The sequence below is a fragment of the Thalassophryne amazonica genome, chromosome 4 (genome assembly GCF_902500255.1).
Source record: "Thalassophryne amazonica chromosome 4, fThaAma1.1, whole genome shotgun sequence".
Lineage (NCBI taxonomy): Eukaryota > Metazoa > Chordata > Actinopteri > Batrachoidiformes > Batrachoididae > Thalassophryne > Thalassophryne amazonica.
The window spans coordinates 1,160,471-1,181,973 of record NC_047106.1 but is presented as its reverse complement, the minus strand read 5'-3'; the positions used below and the strand labels follow the sequence as shown (position 1 = coordinate 1,181,973).

The 21,503-nt window shown below is 41.8% G+C and overlaps 1 protein-coding gene across 5 annotated transcripts in view; it reads right to left on the bottom strand.

The window, feature by feature from the left end:
- The window catches only part of atg16l1 (ATG16 autophagy related 16-like 1 (S. cerevisiae)), a 164,587-nt gene that overhangs the window by 25,569 nt on the left and 117,515 nt on the right, over positions 1–21,503 (bottom strand). For all 5 annotated transcript variants that reach the window (XM_034169002.1, XM_034169003.1, XM_034169004.1 and 2 more), the window contains 2 exons: positions 21,270–21,390; positions 19,413–19,518 (listed from right to left, as the gene is read on the bottom strand). In XM_034169002.1, coding sequence (XP_034024893.1) covers positions 19,413–19,518; positions 21,270–21,390 — 227 coding nt within the window. The remainder of the gene's footprint in view (positions 1–19,412; positions 19,519–21,269; positions 21,391–21,503) is intronic.

The following is a 21,503-nucleotide window of genomic DNA, read 5'->3' as shown; positions in this document are numbered from 1 at the left end:
GCACATATTGTGGCGTTTTGAGGTTACCTTTCACTGCTATGCTGATGATACTCAGTTATACATGCCGATAACTGCTGGTAATCTCGTTCATATAAAATCGTTAGGAGATTGCCTTGCATCAGTGAGAAGTTGGATGTCTAGAAACTTCCTACTTTTAAACTCTGGTAAGACTGAAATGATGGTTCTTAGAGCTTTCTCTTATCATGCCCCTGTTCTGTGGAATGATCTCCCTGTGTCAAACAGATTCTGTGGAGACTTTCAAGTCCAGACTTAAGACGCACTTATTTTACTTTTCGTATGGTTAGCATACAGGTATAGTTTTGTTTTATGCTTTTTACTCTTAATTCATTTTATTAGTAAATGGAGCGTGCCGTGGCCTCAACTTTACCTAAATTCTGGGTCTTTTAGTGAAGTTTAGGGCTAGTGGCCAGCGATCACCTTAGTATTTCTTCTGTTTTTCTTGTTTAATGCTGACAAATTATACAGTATTTCTTGTATTTCTGATGCCTGATTCTGTTTTTTCTCTCTGTTTAAGGTGCAGCTCCATCCAGAGATGGGAGTTCTATTTGTGTTGGCGATCCTCCTGTCCTGTGCACCAACAGCATTTCCTGTATATTCATTTTGTGTGTATTGCTCTGTAATTTATGTCTGTATCATGGCCCAAACAGAGGGTCATGCCTTTGAGTCTGGTCTGCTTGAGGTTTCTTCCTCAGAGGTAGTTTTTCCTTACCACACTTACTTACTTACTGGGGGTTGGTAAGGTTAGACCTTACTTACTTACTGGGGGTTGGTAAGGTTAGACCTTACTTGTGTGAAGTGCCTTGAGGCAACTCTGTTGTGATTTGGCGCTATATAAATGAAATGAAATTGAAATTAAAATTTCAGCCTTATCAGAGTTTAAAAGTAGAAAGTTTCTAGACATCCAGCTTCTCACTGACGCAAAGCAATCTTCTAAGGATTTTATGTCAATGAGATTATAGTTATTGGCATGTACAATTGAGTATCATCAGCGTAGCACATTGTGAAGCGAGGGCAACAGAGAGTGTACCTCCTTCGCAAATTGAAGTCCTTCTCTGTCAGTTCTGTTATTATGGGTCGTTTTTAATCAGTCCTTTATTGAAAGTCGAGAGTAGGCTACTCACTAGGTGTTCACAGGAAACATTTATTTCTATATGTATTTATTTATTTTCATTGTTATATGGTTTTATCTTTTCTGTTGTGTTTTGTTTCATTAGGTTCTTTTTGTCTCTTTCTCTAAAATTGTATTGTAACATTATTAGTCTATTATTATTGACTATTATTGTCTATTATGTAGACTATTATTGTTATTGCTATTATTAATATATGAATAAAAATAAATTTAAAAAGTTACAATTTGACTTTTATGACAACGAACGCTGAGCCATTAATTATACAGAAAAATCAACACAAACGTAATGATGTGAACAGCTTAATCAATCAATCAATCAATTTGATTTATATAGCGCCAAATCACAACAAACAGTTGCCCCAAGGCACTTTATATTGTAAGGCAAGGCCATACAATAATTACGTAAAAACCCCAACGGTCAAAACGACCCCCTGTGAGCAAGCACTTGGCGACAGTGGGAAGGAAAAACTCCCTTTTAACAGGAAGAAACCTCCAGCAGAACCAGGCTCAGGGAGGGGCAGTCTTCTGCTGGGACTGGTTGGGGCTGAGGGAGAGAACCAGGAAAAAGACATGCTGTGGAGGGGAGCAGAGATCAATCACCAATGATTAAATGCAGAGTGGTGCATACAGAGCAAAAAGAGAAAAACACTCAGTGCATCATGGGAACCCCCCAGCAGTCTAAGTCTATAGCAGCATAACTAAGGGATGGTTCAGGGTCACCTGATCCAGCCCTAACTAAGCTTTAGCAAAAAGGAAAGTTTTAAGCCTAATCTTAAAAGTAGAGAGGGTGTCTGTCTCCCTGATCTGAATTGGGAGCTGGTTCCACAGGAGAGGAGCCTGAAAGCTGAAGGCTCTGCCTCCCATTCTACTCTTACAAACCCTAGGAACTACAAGTAAGCCTGCAGTCTGAGAGCGAAGCGCTCTATTGGGGTGATATGGTACTATGAGGTCCCTAAGATAAGATGGGACCTGATTATTCAAAACCTTATAAGTAAGAAGAAGAATTTTAAATTCTATTCTAGAATTAACAGGAAGCCAATGAAGAGAGGCCAATATGGGTGAGATATGCTCTCTCCTTCTAGTCCCCGTCAGTACTCTAGCTGCAGCATTTTGAATTAACTGAAGGCTTTTCAGGGAACTTTTAGGACAACCTGATAATAATGAATTACAATAGTCCAGCCTAGAGGAAATAAATGCATGAATTAGTTTTTCAGCATCACTCTGAGACAAGACCTGTTATATGGCTGGGGGGGCCTGGCTGCCGGTTTGTTTCTGTCTTTTGGTTTTCCTCCCAGGTGGCGTGCGTTTGGGACTGAGTGGCTGTGTTGCTGAGGCTGTCAGGACGTCACCCTGATCACCTGCGACTCGTCAGGACTCACAGCTGTGGTGCATCTGGATGGATTGGAACATGTTGGCATTTAAGACTGGAGTGCACAGTGTGTATTTGCCAGAGACTCGACCTTGTGACCAGACGGGTGAGATCGTCGTCTTGGGAGCCATCTCATCAGCAGCGGATGCTGAGAACGTCCAGGTTTGATGCACAGTCTGTGAAAGAGGAGGGGGTGAGGTTTCACGCTCGTCAGCACACTTCCTGAGGTACGTTAGATTTTGTGACTAACAGTTATACAGTCAGTAAATGTGGTGTCCCTCACACCTTATTGTATTGAGCTGTTTGTTAGTCATGTATCAGCTTTCACTGCAGTGGAGTTTTGTGAACTGATTGTTCCATGCCTGCAGGTTGGGAAGCTGATCAGTAATCAAGCCAGGAAGTGTTTGCTGTTTGTACACCTTTCAGTGTTCTGTGTGTAGAGTGTGGACTCACATAATGGTTCCTTCTTTCACAGACTCGGTTGTTGCGGCCACCTGGGGGGTGTCGGCGGGGTCCTTGGGTCCGAAACAGCTTCTGGCTCCGGACCGTTAGCGCTGCTGGGAGCGCACCACGCCAGGCAGCACCTTTTGTTATAATATTATCACTGTTATGTATTAAATTCAGTTAGCCTTTGAACCGTGCTCTGCTTATTTCATACTGGGTCCTTCAAACGCTGGTCGGTTCTCCGAGCTGCGTCCGACACATAAGACCTTTCTGATTTTAGAGATATTGCGTAAATGCAAAAAAGCAGTCCTACATATTTGTTTAATATGCGCTTTGAATGACATATCCTGATCAAAAATGACTCCAAGATTTCTCACAGTATTACTAGAGGTCAGGGTAATGCCATCCAGAGTAAGGATCTGGTTAGACACCATGTTTCTAAGATTTGTGGGGCCAAGTACAATAACTTCAGTTTTATCTGAGTTTAAAAGCAGGAAATTAGAGGTCATCCATGTCTTTATGTCTGTAAGACAATCCTGCAGTTTAGCTAATTGGTGTGTGTCCTCTGGCTTCATGGATAGATAAAGCTGGGTATCATCTGCGTAACAATGAAAATTTAAGCAATACCGTCTAATAATACTGCCTAAGGGAAGCATGTATAAAGTGAATAAAATTGGTCCTAGCACAGAACCTTGTGGAACTCCATAATTAACTTTAGTCTGTGAAGAAGATTCCCCATTTACATGAACAAATTGTAATCTATTAGACAAATATGATTCAAACCACCGCAGCGCAGTGCCTTTAATACCTATGGCATGCTCTAATCTCTGTAATAAAATTTTATGGTCAACAGTATCAAAAGCAGCACTGAGGTCTAACAGAACAAGCACAGAGATGAGTCCACTGTCCGAGGCCATAAGAAGATCATTTGTAACCTTCACTAATGCTGTCTCTGTACTATGATGAATTCTAAAACGTGACTGAAACTCTTCAAATAGACCATTCCTCTGCAGATGATCAGTTAGCTGTTTTACAACTACCCTTTCAAGAATTTTTGAGAGAAAAGAAAGGTTGGAGATTGGCCTATAATTAGCTAAGATAGCTGGGTCAAGTGATGGCTTTTTAAGTAATGGTTTAATTACTGCCACCTTAAAAGCCTGTGGTACATAGCCAACTAACAAAGATAGATTGATCATATTTAAGATCGAAGCATTAAATAATGGTAGGGCTTCCTTGAGCAGCCTGGTAGGAATGGGGTCTAATAAACATGTTGATGGTTTGGATGAAGTAACTAATGAAAATAACTCAGACAGAACAATCGGAGAGAAAGAGTCTAACCAAATACCGGCATCACTGAAAGCAGCCAAAGATAACGATACGTCTTTGGGATGGTTATGACTAATTTTTTCTCTAATAGTTAAAATTCTGTTAGCAAAGAAAGTCATGAAGTCATTACTAGTTAAAGTTAATGGAATACTCAGCTCAGAGCTCTGACTCTTTGTCAGCCTGGCTACAGTGCTGAAAAGAAACCTGGGGTTGTTCTTATTTTCTTCAATTAGTGATGAATAGAAAGATGTCCTAGCTTTACGGAGGGCTTTTTTATAGAGCAACAGACTCTTTTTCCAGGCTGAGTGAAGATCTTCTAAATTAGTGAGACGCCATTTCCTCTCCAACTTACGGGTTATCTGCTTTAAGCTACGAGTTTGTGAGTTATACCACGGAGTCAGACACTTCTGATTTAAAGCTCTCTTTTTCAGAGGAGCAACAGCATCCAAAGTTGTCTTCAATGAGGATGTAAAACTATTGACGAGATACTCTATCTCCCTTACAGAGTTTAGGTAGCTACTCTGCACTGTGTTGGTATATGGCATTAGAGAACATAAAGAAGGAATCATATCCTTAAACCTAGTTACAGCGCTTTCTGAAAGACTTCTAGTGTAATGAAACTTATTCCCCACTGCTGGGTAGTCCATCAGAGTAAATGTAAATGTTATTAAGAAATGATCAGACAGAAGGGAGTTTTCAGGGAATACTGTTAAGTCTTCTATTTCCATAACATAAGTCAGAACAAGATCTAAGATATGATTAAAGTGGTGGGTGGACTCATTTACTTTGAGCAAAGCCAATAGAGTCTAATAATAGATTAAATGCAGTGTTGAGGCTGTCATTCTCAGCATCTGTGTGGATGTTAAAATCGCCCACTATAATTATCTTATCTGAGCTAAGCACTAAGTCAGACAAAAGGTCTGAAAATTCAGAGAAACTCACAGTAACGACCAGGTGGACGATAGATAATAACAAATAAAACTGGTTTTTGGGACTTCCAATTTGGATGGACAAGACTAAGAGACAAGCTTTCAAATGAATTAAAGCTCTGTCTGGGTTTTTGATTAATTAATAAACTGGAATGGAAGATTGCTGCTAATCCTCCGCCCCGGCCCGTGCTACGAGCATTCTGACAGGTAGTGTGACTCGGGGGTGTTGACTCATTTAAACTAACATTCATCCTGCTGTAACCAGGTTTCTGTTAGGCAGAATAAATCAATATGTTGATCAATTATTATATCATTTACCAACAGGGACTTAGAAGAGAGAGACCTAATGTTTAATAGACCACATTTAACTGTTTTAGTCTGTGGTGCAGTTGAAGGTGCTATATTATTTTTTCTTTTTGAATTTTTATGCTTAAATAGATTTTTGCTGGTTATTGGTAGTCTGGGAGCAGGCACCGTCTCTACGGGGATGGGGTAATGAGGGGATGGCAGGGGGAGAGAAGCTGCAGAGAGGTGTGTAAGACTACAACTCTGCTTCCTGGTCCCAACCCTGGATAGTCACAGTTTGGAGGATTTAAGAAAATTGGCCAGATTTCTAGAAATGAGAGCTGCTCCATCCAAAGTGGGATGGATGCCGTCTCTCCTAACAAGACCAGGTTTTCCCCAGAAGCTTTGCCAATTATCTATGAAGCCCACCTCATTTTTTGGACACCACTCAGACAGCCAGCAATTCAAGGAGAACATGCCACTCCCGGTCCGATTGGGGAGGGGCCCAGAGAAAACTACAGAGTCCGACATTGTACGAGTTTGTGAGTTATACCACGGAGTGAGGCACTTCTGATTTAAAGCTCTCTTTTTCAGAGGAGCTACAGCATCCAAAGTTGTCTTCAATGAGGATGTAAAACTATTGACGAGATAATCTATCTCACTCCATCCAGAGATGGGAGTTCTATTTGTGTTGGCGATCCTCCTGTCCTGTGCACCAACAGCATTTCCTGTATATTCATTTTGTGTGTATTGCTCTGTAATTTATGTCTGTATCATGGCCCAAACAGAGGGTCATGCCTTTGAGTCTGGTCTGCTTGAGGTTTCTTCCTCAGAGGTAGTTTTTCCTTACCACACTTACTTACTTACTGGGGGTTGGTAAGGTTAGACCTTACTTACTTACTGGGGGTTGGTAAGGTTAGACCTTACTTGTGTGAAGTGCCTTGAGGCAACTCTGTTGTGATTTGGCGCTATATAAATGAAATGAAATTGAAATTAAAATTTCAGCCTTATCAGAGTTTAAAAGTAGAAAGTTTCTAGACATCCAGCTTCTCACTGACGCAAAGCAATCTTCTAAGGATTTTATGTCAATGAGATTATAGTTATTGGCATGTACAATTGAGTATCATCAGCGTAGCACATTGTGAAGCGAGGGCAACAGAGAGTGTACCTCCTTCGCAAATTGAAGTCCTTCTCTGTCAGTTCTGTTATTATGGGTCGTTTTTAATCAGTCCTTTATTGAAAGTCGAGAGTAGGCTACTCACTAGGTGTTCACAGGAAACATTTATTTCTATATGTATTTATTTATTTTCATTGTTATATGGTTTTATCTTTTCTGTTGTGTTTTGTTTCATTAGGTTCTTTTTGTCTCTTTCTCTAAAATTGTATTGTAACATTATTAGTCTATTATTATTGACTATTATTGTCTATTATGTAGACTATTATTGTTATTGCTATTATTAATATATGAATAAAAATAAATTTAAAAAGTTACAATTTGACTTTTATGACAACGAACGCTGAGCCATTAATTATACAGAAAAATCAACACAAACGTAATGATGTGAACAGCTTAATCAATCAATCAATCAATTTGATTTATATAGCGCCAAATCACAACAAACAGTTGCCCCAAGGCACTTTATATTGTAAGGCAAGGCCATACAATAATTACGTAAAAACCCCAACGGTCAAAACGACCCCCTGTGAGCAAGCACTTGGCGACAGTGGGAAGGAAAAACTCCCTTTTAACAGGAAGAAACCTCCAGCAGAACCAGGCTCAGGGAGGGGCAGTCTTCTGCTGGGACTGGTTGGGGCTGAGGGAGAGAACCAGGAAAAAGACATGCTGTGGAGGGGAGCAGAGATCAATCACCAATGATTAAATGCAGAGTGGTGCATACAGAGCAAAAAGAGAAAAACACTCAGTGCATCATGGGAACCCCCCAGCAGTCTAAGTCTATAGCAGCATAACTAAGGGATGGTTCAGGGTCACCTGATCCAGCCCTAACTAAGCTTTAGCAAAAAGGAAAGTTTTAAGCCTAATCTTAAAAGTAGAGAGGGTGTCTGTCTCCCTGATCTGAATTGGGAGCTGGTTCCACAGGAGAGGAGCCTGAAAGCTGAAGGCTCTGCCTCCCATTCTACTCTTACAAACCCTAGGAACTACAAGTAAGCCTGCAGTCTGAGAGCGAAGCGCTCTATTGGGGTGATATGGTACTATGAGGTCCCTAAGATAAGATGGGACCTGATTATTCAAAACCTTATAAGTAAGAAGAAGAATTTTAAATTCTATTCTAGAATTAACAGGAAGCCAATGAAGAGAGGCCAATATGGGTGAGATATGCTCTCTCCTTCTAGTCCCCGTCAGTACTCTAGCTGCAGCATTTTGAATTAACTGAAGGCTTTTCAGGGAACTTTTAGGACAACCTGATAATAATGAATTACAATAGTCCAGCCTAGAGGAAATAAATGCATGAATTAGTTTTTCAGCATCACTCTGAGACAAGACCTGTTATATGGCTGGGGGGGCCTGGCTGCCGGTTTGTTTCTGTCTTTTGGTTTTCCTCCCAGGTGGCGTGCGTTTGGGACTGAGTGGCTGTGTTGCTGAGGCTGTCAGGACGTCACCCTGATCACCTGCGACTCGTCAGGACTCACAGCTGTGGTGCATCTGGATGGATTGGAACATGTTGGCATTTAAGACTGGAGTGCACAGTGTGTATTTGCCAGAGACTCGACCTTGTGACCAGACGGGTGAGATCGTCGTCTTGGGAGCCATCTCATCAGCAGCGGATGCTGAGAACGTCCAGGTTTGATGCACAGTCTGTGAAAGAGGAGGGGGTGAGGTTTCACGCTCGTCAGCACACTTCCTGAGGTACGTTAGATTTTGTGACTAACAGTTATACAGTCAGTAAATGTGGTGTCCCTCACACCTTATTGTATTGAGCTGTTTGTTAGTCATGTATCAGCTTTCACTGCAGTGGAGTTTTGTGAACTGATTGTTCCATGCCTGCAGGTTGGGAAGCTGATCAGTAATCAAGCCAGGAAGTGTTTGCTGTTTGTACACCTTTCAGTGTTCTGTGTGTAGAGTGTGGACTCACATAATGGTTCCTTCTTTCACAGACTCGGTTGTTGCGGCCACCTGGGGGGTGTCGGCGGGGTCCTTGGGTCCGAAACAGCTTCTGGCTCCGGACCGTTAGCGCTGCTGGGAGCGCACCACGCCAGGCAGCACCTTTTGTTATAATATTATCACTGTTATGTATTAAATTCAGTTAGCCTTTGAACCGTGCTCTGCTTATTTCATACTGGGTCCTTCAAACGCTGGTCGGTTCTCCGAGCTGCGTCCGACACATAAGACCTTTCTGATTTTAGAGATATTGCGTAAATGCAAAAAAGCAGTCCTACATATTTGTTTAATATGCGCTTTGAATGACATATCCTGATCAAAAATGACTCCAAGATTTCTCACAGTATTACTAGAGGTCAGGGTAATGCCATCCAGAGTAAGGATCTGGTTAGACACCATGTTTCTAAGATTTGTGGGGCCAAGTACAATAACTTCAGTTTTATCTGAGTTTAAAAGCAGGAAATTAGAGGTCATCCATGTCTTTATGTCTGTAAGACAATCCTGCAGTTTAGCTAATTGGTGTGTGTCCTCTGGCTTCATGGATAGATAAAGCTGGGTATCATCTGCGTAACAATGAAAATTTAAGCAATACCGTCTAATAATACTGCCTAAGGGAAGCATGTATAAAGTGAATAAAATTGGTCCTAGCACAGAACCTTGTGGAACTCCATAATTAACTTTAGTCTGTGAAGAAGATTCCCCATTTACATGAACAAATTGTAATCTATTAGACAAATATGATTCAAACCACCGCAGCGCAGTGCCTTTAATACCTATGGCATGCTCTAATCTCTGTAATAAAATTTTATGGTCAACAGTATCAAAAGCAGCACTGAGGTCTAACAGAACAAGCACAGAGATGAGTCCACTGTCCGAGGCCATAAGAAGATCATTTGTAACCTTCACTAATGCTGTCTCTGTACTATGATGAATTCTAAAACGTGACTGAAACTCTTCAAATAGACCATTCCTCTGCAGATGATCAGTTAGCTGTTTTACAACTACCCTTTCAAGAATTTTTGAGAGAAAAGAAAGGTTGGAGATTGGCCTATAATTAGCTAAGATAGCTGGGTCAAGTGATGGCTTTTTAAGTAATGGTTTAATTACTGCCACCTTAAAAGCCTGTGGTACATAGCCAACTAACAAAGATAGATTGATCATATTTAAGATCGAAGCATTAAATAATGGTAGGGCTTCCTTGAGCAGCCTGGTAGGAATGGGGTCTAATAAACATGTTGATGGTTTGGATGAAGTAACTAATGAAAATAACTCAGACAGAACAATCGGAGAGAAAGAGTCTAACCAAATACCGGCATCACTGAAAGCAGCCAAAGATAACGATACGTCTTTGGGATGGTTATGACTAATTTTTTCTCTAATAGTTAAAATTCTGTTAGCAAAGAAAGTCATGAAGTCATTACTAGTTAAAGTTAATGGAATACTCAGCTCAGAGCTCTGACTCTTTGTCAGCCTGGCTACAGTGCTGAAAAGAAACCTGGGGTTGTTCTTATTTTCTTCAATTAGTGATGAATAGAAAGATGTCCTAGCTTTACGGAGGGCTTTTTTATAGAGCAACAGACTCTTTTTCCAGGCTGAGTGAAGATCTTCTAAATTAGTGAGACGCCATTTCCTCTCCAACTTACGGGTTATCTGCTTTAAGCTACGAGTTTGTGAGTTATACCACGGAGTCAGACACTTCTGATTTAAAGCTCTCTTTTTCAGAGGAGCAACAGCATCCAAAGTTGTCTTCAATGAGGATGTAAAACTATTGACGAGATACTCTATCTCCCTTACAGAGTTTAGGTAGCTACTCTGCACTGTGTTGGTATATGGCATTAGAGAACATAAAGAAGGAATCATATCCTTAAACCTAGTTACAGCGCTTTCTGAAAGACTTCTAGTGTAATGAAACTTATTCCCCACTGCTGGGTAGTCCATCAGAGTAAATGTAAATGTTATTAAGAAATGATCAGACAGAAGGGAGTTTTCAGGGAATACTGTTAAGTCTTCTATTTCCATAACATAAGTCAGAACAAGATCTAAGATATGATTAAAGTGGTGGGTGGACTCATTTACTTTGAGCAAAGCCAATAGAGTCTAATAATAGATTAAATGCAGTGTTGAGGCTGTCATTCTCAGCATCTGTGTGGATGTTAAAATCGCCCACTATAATTATCTTATCTGAGCTAAGCACTAAGTCAGACAAAGGTCTGAAAATTCAGAGAAACTCACAGTAACGACCAGGTGGACGATAGATAATAACAAATAAAACTGGTTTTTGGGACTTCCAATTTGGATGGACAAGACTAAGAGACAAGCTTTCAAATGAATTAAAGCTCTGTCTGGGTTTTTGATTAATTAATAAACTGGAATGGAAGATTGCTGCTAATCCTCCGCCCCGGCCCGTGCTACGAGCATTCTGACAGGTAGTGTGACTCGGGGGTGTTGACTCATTTAAACTAACATTCATCCTGCTGTAACCAGGTTTCTGTTAGGCAGAATAAATCAATATGTTGATCAATTATTATATCATTTACCAACAGGGACTTAGAAGAGAGAGACCTAATGTTTAATAGACCACATTTAACTGTTTTAGTCTGTGGTGCAGTTGAAGGTGCTATATTATTTTTTCTTTTGAATTTTTATGCTTAAATAGATTTTTGCTGGTTATTGGTAGTCTGGGAGCAGGCACCGTCTCTACGGGGATGGGGTAATGAGGGGATGGCAGGGGGAGAGAAGCTGCAGAGAGGTGTGTAAGACTACAACTCTGCTTCCTGGTCCCAACCCTGGATAGTCACAGTTTGGAGGATTTAAGAAAATTGGCCAGATTTCTAGAAATGAGAGCTGCTCCATCCAAAGTGGGATGGATGCCGTCTCTCCTAACAAGACCAGGTTTTCCCCAGAAGCTTTGCCAATTATCTATGAAGCCCACCTCATTTTTTGGACACCACTCAGACAGCCAGCAATTCAAGGAGAACATGCCACTCCCGGTCCGATTGGGGAGGGGCCCAGAGAAAACTACAGAGTCCGACATTGTACGAGTTTGTGAGTTATACCACGGAGTGAGGCACTTCTGATTTAAAGCTCTCTTTTTCAGAGGAGCTACAGCATCCAAAGTTGTCTTCAATGAGGATGTAAAACTATTGACGAGATAATCTATCTCACTTACAGAGTTTAGGTAGCTACTCTGCACTGTGTTGGTATATGGCATTAGAGAACATAAAGAAGGAATCATATCCTTAAACCTAGTTACAGCGCTTTCTGAAAGACTTCTAGTGTAATGAAACTTATTCCCTACTGCTGGGTAGTTCATCAGAGTAAATGTAAATGTTATTAAGAAATGATCAGACAGAAGGGAGTTTTCAGGGAATACTGTTAAGTCTTCAATTTCCATACCATAAGTCAGAACAAGATCTAAGATATGATTAAAGTGGTGGGTGGACTCATTTACATTTTGAGCAAAGACAATTGAGTCTAATAATAGATTAAATGCAGTGCTGAGGCTGACATTCTCAGCATCTGTGTGGATGTTAAAATCGCCCGCTATAATTATCTTATCTGAGCTAAGCACTAAATCAGACAAAAGGTCTGAAAATTCACAGAGAAACTCACAGTAACGACCAGGTGGACGATAGATAATAACAAATAAAACTGGTTTTTGGGATTCCAATTTGGATGGACAAGACTAAGAGTACAAGCTTTCAAATGAATTAAAGCTCTGTCTGGGTTTTTGATTAATTAATAAGCTGGAATGGAAGATTGCTGCTAATCCTCCGCCCTCGGCCCGTGCTACGAGCATTCTGACAGGTAGTGTGACTCGGGGGTGTTGACTCATTTAAACTAACATTCATCCTGCTGTAACCAGGTTTCTGTTAGGCAGAATAAATCAATATGTTGATCAATTATTATATCATTTACCTAACAGGGACTTAGAAGAGAGAGATCTAATGTTTAATAGACCACATTTAACTGTTTTAGTCTGTGGTGCAGTTGAAGGTGCTATATTATTTTTTCTTTTTGAATTTTTATGCTTAAATAGATTTTTGCTGGTTATTGGTAGGTCTGGGAGCAGGCACCGTCTCTACGGGGATGGGGTAATGAGGGGATGGCAGGGGGAGAGAAGCTGCAGAGAGGTGTGTAAGACTACAACTCTGCTTCCTGGTCCCAACCCTGGATAGTCACGGTTTGGAGGATTTAAGAAAATTGGCCAGATTTCTAGAAATGAGAGCTGCTCCATCCAAAGTGGGATGGATGCCGTCTCTCCTAACAAGACCAGGTTTTCCCCAGAAGCTTTGCCAATTATCTATGAAGCCCACCTCAGTTTTTTGGACACCACTCAGACAGCCAGCAATTCAAGGAGAACATGCGGCTAAACATGTCACTCCCGGTCCGATTGGGGAGGGGCCCAGAGAAAACTACAGAGTCCGACATTGTTTTTGCAAAGTTACACACCGATTCAATGTTAATTTTAGTGACCTCCGATTGGCGTAACCGGGTGTCATTACTGCCGACGTGAATTACAATCTTACCAAATTTACGCTTAGCCTTAGCCAGCAGTTTCAAATTTCCTTCAGTGTCGCCTGCTCTGGCCCCCGGAAGGCAATTGAGTATGGTTGCTGGTGTCGCTAACTTCACATTTCTCAAAACAGAGTCGCCAATAACCAGAGTTTGATCCTCGGCGGGTGTGTCGTTGAGTGGGGAAAAACGGTTAGAAATGTGAACGGGTTGGCGGTGTACACGGGGCTTCTGTTTAGGACTACGCTTCCTCCTCACAGTCACCCAGTCGGCCTGCTTTCCCGGCTGCTCGGGATCTGCCAGAGGGGAACTAACGGCGGCTAAGCTACCTTGGTCCGCACCGACTACAGGGGCCTTGCTAGCTGTAGAATTTTCCACGGTGCGGAGCCGAGTCTCCAATTCACCCAGCCTGGCCTCCAAAGCTACGAATAAGCTACACTTATTACAAGTACCATTACTGCTAAAGGAGGCCGAGGAATAACTAAACATTTCACACCCAGAGCAGAAAAGTGCGGGAGAGACAGGAGAAGCCGCCATGCTAAACCGGCTAAGAGCTAGTAGCTGCGAAAGCTAGCAGATTCCTAAAAACACACAAAGTGAATAATGTGTAAATAATTTAGAGGTGATTCAGCAGAGGGAGTGCTTTAGTTAAGGCACGTGAAGGTGCTTAATGCTAACCTTAACATTGAAAACGCCATAGACATGCTAACGCGTTAGCATCAGTCCCATTTTTAAGTTATAAAATACATCTATCAACTGTTTCAGAAGACCATAACAGGTCAGTTTAACATAAAAATATTAAATATTACTCACACACACATATGCTCTTCAGGGTTTTAGCGGGAAAAAATTAGGATAAAGCGAAATAAAATCCATGAATCGTAGATCGAAGCACTGCTTCGAGCTGCAAATCACTGCTTCGATTGGTTCATGGTTCAAAGCAAAGCCGCGCTGCAGAAAAGTTGATTACAGATCCACTGCAGTTCTGTAATCAATGTAGAGAAATGATCATTTTCCTGACAAACAACCCTTCTAGTGCGCAACTGCAAAAAAGCCTATCGGACATGCCTCATGACAAATCGGCTTGACTTCGTTGCAGTAGTAATCAGTGGTGTCTCTGGCTGAAAACACGACTTTTTCCGTGTGTGTTTTTGTAACAAGTAACGGCATGGCGCACAGAAAATGTATCAGAGTATGCATGCAATGTAAGTATGCAATTAAGGTCGGAAATGTAGTGAAGTAAAAGTGAAAGTAAGCTGAATTTAAAAAACTCAAGTAAAGTACAAAATCTCCCAAAACGTACTTAAGTACAGTAGTGAAGTATTTTTACTTCGTTACTATACAACACTGGTGGTGATGGTAGCAGTGGGGGGGAGAGAGGGGGCGTGCATCATGTGTGCAGATGAGATGAGCTTGTATCAGTTAGAGGAGTTTGTATCAGTTTCTGTCAGTGTGTGCATAATGTCTGGAGTTGCCTTGATAACATCAGACTGTAAGGAAGGGCAGAAGATAAGAAGGGTAGCCGAAAGGTTCAACAAAGCCGTAGAAATTCTTCTGGGGGGAAAAAAGCGGGGCATTTTGACCTTCAGAGGCTGATAAGCCTGCCACGTTTAGGGTTGAGCAGAGAAACAGATTTGCAGGTCCTCTGACTGACCAAATCCAATTTATGAGTATTCCCTGGTCATCAACATCAAGGGTTAACGGAGTTGAGACTGTACCACCTTGCACAACTCAATCATGACAGACAGGTGAGGTATCGTGGTTCTGGTAGCAGCCATCTTGCCAATTCTCTGGTAGGTCAGGGCAGCACATATACAAATAAGTACCAGCCCTACAACAATAAAACCAAATATAAACAAGTCTTTGATGTCCTCCACAGAGTGGTATGAAGCACGCAACACGCCATTTCTCCCAGGCATCGAGAACGTAGCCTGCAGGGTAGGTTCCATCTGGGCACGCAGGGTCCCCCAGCCCCGATTTCCTTGTTGAAAAATGGTGTCAATAGTGTTCAGAGACCAGCTGATCAATTCCATGGTTAATCCAAATATAGTTCAAAGAATTCACAGTCTAGTGAATATGGGACTTTTGAAGGTTGGAGCAGAGATAGATGAGAGAGGAGGAGATGCGACCTCCCTCGCTGGAGTCCCAAGCTAATCACCACTTTAGTGAGAGCCGTCTCTGTGGAATGATATTTTCTAAAAACAGACTGCAGTGGCTCAAAGAGATTATTCTCAGTAAGATAGTCCACGAGCTGCTGTGAAACCACCTTTTCCAGAATTTTAGAGCAAAATGATAGATTTTCTATCAGCCAATAGTTTTTCAATACACCAGGGTCAAGATTAGAGGCACTCCAGAGGGTCTTCACACGGCCCCAAACTGATCGGCTGCCCCCTCCCTTCTCTGGAGGACATCTACAACTCCCGCTGCCTCAGGAGAGCTCACAACATCAACAGAGACTCCTCCCACCCCGGACACCAGCTTTTCAGACTGTAACCCTCAGGGAGGCGCTATGGGGCAATAAGGGCACAGACAGACAGACTGAGGAACAGCTTTTATCCAAGAGCCGTTATTACCCTGAACGCCACCAAAAAGGAATTTATAAAACAGAAATAGCAGAACAGTGCAATTTTTTCCTCCTGTGCAATATAATGTCTCCTATGGAACTCTTCTTTATATTTGCAGTTAGTGTTGTACATCTTTGTACGTCCTTGTATTTTTGTATATTGTGTACAGTTTTTTTGCTTTCCTTTATTCTTATTATTCTATTCTATTTTATTTCAATTCGATCGTTTATTGATCATAAACCACTGCACTGAAAAGAGAGCTGCTACTTTTTAAAATCTCATTATACTTTGTCCTGCGTGCACTGTAAAACGACAATAAAAGGATCCCGATTCTAATTAGGAACTATGCCATTTCCATTCCAAACCTCTAGCCTTCTGTTTAAGGTCACGCAAGTAACCATTGAACAAAGGTGACTGTGGCTTGGGAAGGTGTGGCCTTAATAGAGGTGGCGGAATCTTATCAAGTGTAGTTTTGAGCGCTGAATTTAAACTATCCACAAGACTGTCTACTGATTGAGCATTCTCTATATCGGAAGCTAAGATATCAGGCAGTCGAACTTCAAGTTCAGTCACAGTTGAGGGTTTAATGCATCGCCGTAGTAGTACACGACTGTTTCTCCACTAAACACGGCAGCGTAAATGTAAACCTGAAAAGTGAGTGATCAGAGACCACCAATGCCAGAGGTAAGATGTCGACATTCGTGACAGCAATAATATGTGTGAGAACCAAATCCAGGGTATTTCCACTAATGTGCGTTGAGTCCCAAATGCACTGCTGAAATCCTAATGCATCCATAATTTCCATAAATGATTTGCAGAGGGGATCAGAAGGCTTATTTATATGAATGTTAAAGTCACCAATAATTAGAATGTTATCTGCACGAGTTGACAAGTTAAGAGATGATGATGATGGTGTGTGTGTGTGGGGTACTATAAAAGGTGAAAAAAAAAAAGACTGATTTCCATTCTTCTGACCATAGGCAAAGCAGTGAATCAGATGTTCAAACGAGTTATATTTGTGACCCCCAACAGCTAATAAGCTAAACCTAGATTTATAAATAAGAGCAACACCCCGCCTTGCTTCACATCACGAGAGACATGACTAAATGTGTACGACAGTGGGCAGGCCTCATTTCAGGGGGAGGACAGCTGTAGGTTTAAGCCAGGTTTCACATAACCCAATCATATCTAAGTGATGATAAATAATTAGGTCATTGATCAACAGAGATTTTGAGGACAGTGATCTTATGTTAATGAAACCCAGACTAAGGAACTCAGCGGAGTTAACAACTGGACTGTTCGGGTTTTGGGGTTGTTCCAGAGTAGCATATATAAGATGCCTGGAAGTAGGTTTAGGTTTGAGACATTCCACGTGGATTGTAGACAGACAAAATGTTTAATATTAGAGGTGCACCGATCGATCGGGCACCGATCATTATCGGCCCATCACGCCTTGATCGGTTTGATCGGCAAAATGCGCCGATCAAAAGGACCAATCACAACAGTGCAGGCAGTAGCGCAGGGAGAGCTTGGTCTTGTCATGACACGCTTTCCTCTGTGACGTAAACTCATTTTGACTTCTGATATGAGCTGGACGGACAAGGAGAGCAGTCGCCATCATCTAATGTAGTCCATGTCCGTCCAGCTCATATCAGAAGTCTAAATGAGTCAAATGGCTCTGAGAGATCTAAATAGACTGCTGTGTAATGAATGGAACCACACTGCCATCTAGTGGGTATCCAGTGTGCGTGAGTGTGTATTTGTAAATCAGTAGGCATTTGTTTGTGGATCTGTGGATTTCGCAAAAAGAATGTCTCAAAATTACATCACAGAGGAAAGTGATGAATGCATGTAATTGGTGATCCACAAATGCTGAAACTCAATTCAAATACAATTTCCAGTTTTACAAGTGTACTTTTTTTTTTTTTTTTTTTAAATTAAGTTTTATATTTGCAAATACAACATTATTTGCAAAGACCAATTTACAAGTTACAAATATGAAATTTGCATTCGTGGATATCTGAACACATTTGCAAATCAATGATTATTTGTAGATCACCCTGTGTGCATTTACAAATATTGAGAATTTTAACCCCATAGAACAGGGGTAGGCAACCTGTTCCAGAAAGAGCCATGAGGGTGCAGGTTTTCTTTGCAGCCACTGACTCCACCAGGTGATTTTACTGATTAATATCACTTTGAGCAGATGGAATCAGTTAATCAGTGAAATCACCTGGTGGAGTCAGTGGCTGCAAAGAAAACCTGCACCCTCATGGCTCTTTCTGGAACAGGTTGCCTACCCCTGCCATAGAATGAGGGCTGTATTTTACATTCTCAACGTTCTGTAGGCTGTAACCTGAGCAACATGAAACATGGAAAAAAAAAAGCTTGCTGGTAGAACAAAGTCAGTGTAATAAAACAAAAGTTGGCAGTTTATTCTAGTGTCTTTATTTGAATGCATGTTTTTTGTTTTCATCATTACGTTTTAATGCAAAAATAGTCCTATATATTAGACCTATATTCTTATTTTGGGCATGATCCAAATATGTACTTGAAATGTGTACTAAAATTCACAACAAAAGTCAACCGAGCTGAACGCAGCTCCACTCGGTTGGCTTAGCTTAGCTTGTGGCATCCCAGCTTCCCCGCAGAGATGACAAGCTGACTGCTGATGTAGTGGTGTGCCTTGGGGCAACCGTTTGTTGTGATTTGGCGCTATATAAATAAAATTGATTTGATTTGATTTGGTGGCCTTCGCTGCTGCAGCGGTCCTGGCTGGTAGCCTCCAACAAGTCACGGGTCCAGCTGGCGACCTTCACCAAGTTGCAGGTCAAGCTAGCGGCATCCAATGAATTGTGGGTCAGGCTAGCACCGTCCAATGAGCTGCGGGTCCGGCTGACAGACTGCGATGAGCTGCGGGCCTGGTTAGCGACCCTTGACGAGCTGCAGGCCCAGTCAGCGGCCTCTGAAAAGTCGCAGGTCCAACTGGCGGCCTCTGATGAGCCGCGAGCCTGGATGGCAGACACCAATGAGACACGGACCTGGCTAGCGACTTCTGACGAGGCATGGGCCTGGTTTGCGACTTCTGATGAGCCGCAAACCTGGATGGCAGACACCAATGAGACACAGACCTGGCTAGCGACTTCTGACGAGGCATGGGCCTGGTTTGCGACTTCTGATGAGCCGCGAGCCTGAATGGCAGACACCAATGAGACACAGACCTGGCTAGCGACTTCTGACGAGGCATGGGCCTGGTTTGCGACCTTTGATGAGCCACAAGCCTGGATGGGGTACCGACACGGCCACGGGCCTAGCTGTCGGACTCCGAAAGTTGCCGCAGTTTGTAGCAAGCGGTACGGCCATCTGTACAAACACCGACCGTCTGCTCTGCTGCTCACTGCTGCATGTAGTTTTTTTTTTTTTTAAACTGCAGGAAAAAAAAAACACCGTTTTACACAGTCATTATGGAGTATTGTGTGTAATGTTTTGAGGAAAAACAATTAATTTTACCCATTTTGGAATAAGGCTGTAACATAAAATGTGGGAAAAGTGAAGCGCTGTGAATAATTTCCAGCTGCACGCTAACAAGTAGCTTTGCCAATCAATTAACAAAAAAATACAAAGAGAAATCCACTTCACCTAATCATCATTCCACTGGGGCAGTGGAAATACAGAATAATAATAATAATAATAATAATAATAAAGAAGTCACCTGATGTCCCAGAAGCGAACCTTCTTATCAAAGTGTCCACTCATGACGCACTGCTCTGTGCAGACGATGTCGTTACAGCTGGAACCAGCAAACACCGTCTTCATACCTGCACAGGTACAAAAACAATAAAGCTCACAGAAGAACTCAAACCAGGAACAACAGTGAAAGTGGGTGAAGGCAGAGGTGCCACGACAACAGTGGTGGCTACAGTTCCGCTAATCCACTAACCGCTAATTAGCAAAGCTAACTTTGAAAACTATCAGCAGATTAATTAGCTTACACTAAATTTAGTTCTGTTAATTTTCAGTCCGCTATTTCTTTACTGGCATAGTTAATGCTAAATGGTCAAAAACATTTGTAAACATTTGTAAAGTCAAACATTAATTCCTGTCTGTTGAGCGTTTTGCAACAGCCAGGCTGCTTCAAGGAACTCAGCCCTCTACTAGCAGAAGGGGCGGGCCAGCTGCTGCTGGATAAAATAATGTCATTTCCTTTCAAAATACAGCAGCTCAGACAGTGGCAGAAGAGGTAAAATCACAACATCCTTTTTACTCATGGTCACAACGTAACTCTTCACCAAACTAACTACATCCCTTGAACTATAAAAACACAACAAATTTATAACACTAACAACACTGCTAAACTAACACATACTACAATAATAATAAAAACAAACCCAGAACTCCCATAATGCATTGCTACAATGCATTATGATAGTGTGTCTGCTTTAAAAGACAGCATGTACATGCAAACCTTTACTTTTTTAAGTGAAAAGACACTTATGGAGTTATATTTGTGTCATTAATACCTCCAAATGCACACAGGCTGATCTACAAATAGTCCTTAATTCGCACATGTTTTTTGATCCATAAACATATTTCCGATTTGTAACTTGTGTGTTGGTTTGTACAAATAGATGTGTATTATATATATTTTTTTTTTATAAAAGGGCATTTGCAAAACTGAAGTGTCTTTGTGAAGTGACGCATGTTTGCTGCTATTCACACTCCCATCCAGTAGATGGTAGTGCTCTCTGAGAGAGAGAGAGAGAGAGAGAGAGAGAGAGAGAGAGAGAGAGAGAGAGAGGGAGAGAGAGAGAGAGAGAGAGGGAGAGAGAGGGAGAGAGAGAGAGAGAGAGAGAGAGAGGAGAGAGAGGGAGAGAGAGGGAGAGAGAGAGAGAGAGAGAGAGAGAGAGGAGAGAGAGAGAGAGAGAGAGAGAGATTTTCCAAAATGCCTTTTGGTGCTTGTGTTTAACACTCAAACCTTCATAATTAGCGCATTACTTTAAAATGATAAAGTTGCTTTTAATGTTGATAAATTGTTCAGAATTAGTCTGTTTATAATTGAAACTATGAATGAAAGTGCCTTGCGTTTGATCTACAGACGGTGGTCTGTAGTATTCCGTATGTAATGTAAGCGTAATGTCTTTGCAGCAGCCGACAAGGTGCTTAAAGACAAAAGGACTGGCTCGCTGTTTGTTTTGGGTTTGTGATCGCTTCGCATTGAATTTACTCAGACACCTCTGTGGTGCTTAAACTTGAAACTGGCTCATCAGTCGCCGACAGTGTTCCAAGTCAATACTAATAGTTAGTGGTAAGCTGTAACTTCTGCTAATTTTTTTTAGGGTGTTTCGGTTTCACGTTATAAAAGTTAACTTTTCAGTTAGTGGATTAGCAGTTACTGAAGCTAACTTTTCAGTTAGCAGTGCCCACCACTGTACTACAGGTGCATCAACATCCCTAATCTGGAGTCACAACAACTCTAAAAATCAACCTCCCCGCTCAGGTGAGCACTTCCTGTTTGTGGCCCCAAGGAGCACACCAGAATGTCAATCCCAACAAACAACCAATTACGTACAGACTTTGCTGCGGAGGTCCCACAGTTTTAGGGTTCGATCATAGCTCCCCGACACAATCCGCGCGTTGTCCAACAGGAAGCGAGCCGACAGCACCTTCCCGCTGTGGCCAGTCAGAGTGTGCTGCAGAGACATACCAACCACCACCATCACAGAGAGAAAAGAAAAGCAAAACCAGATCCATTCAGACAAGTTAGTTTACTGCCATCATCATCACCAGTTTACTGAATTCAGTT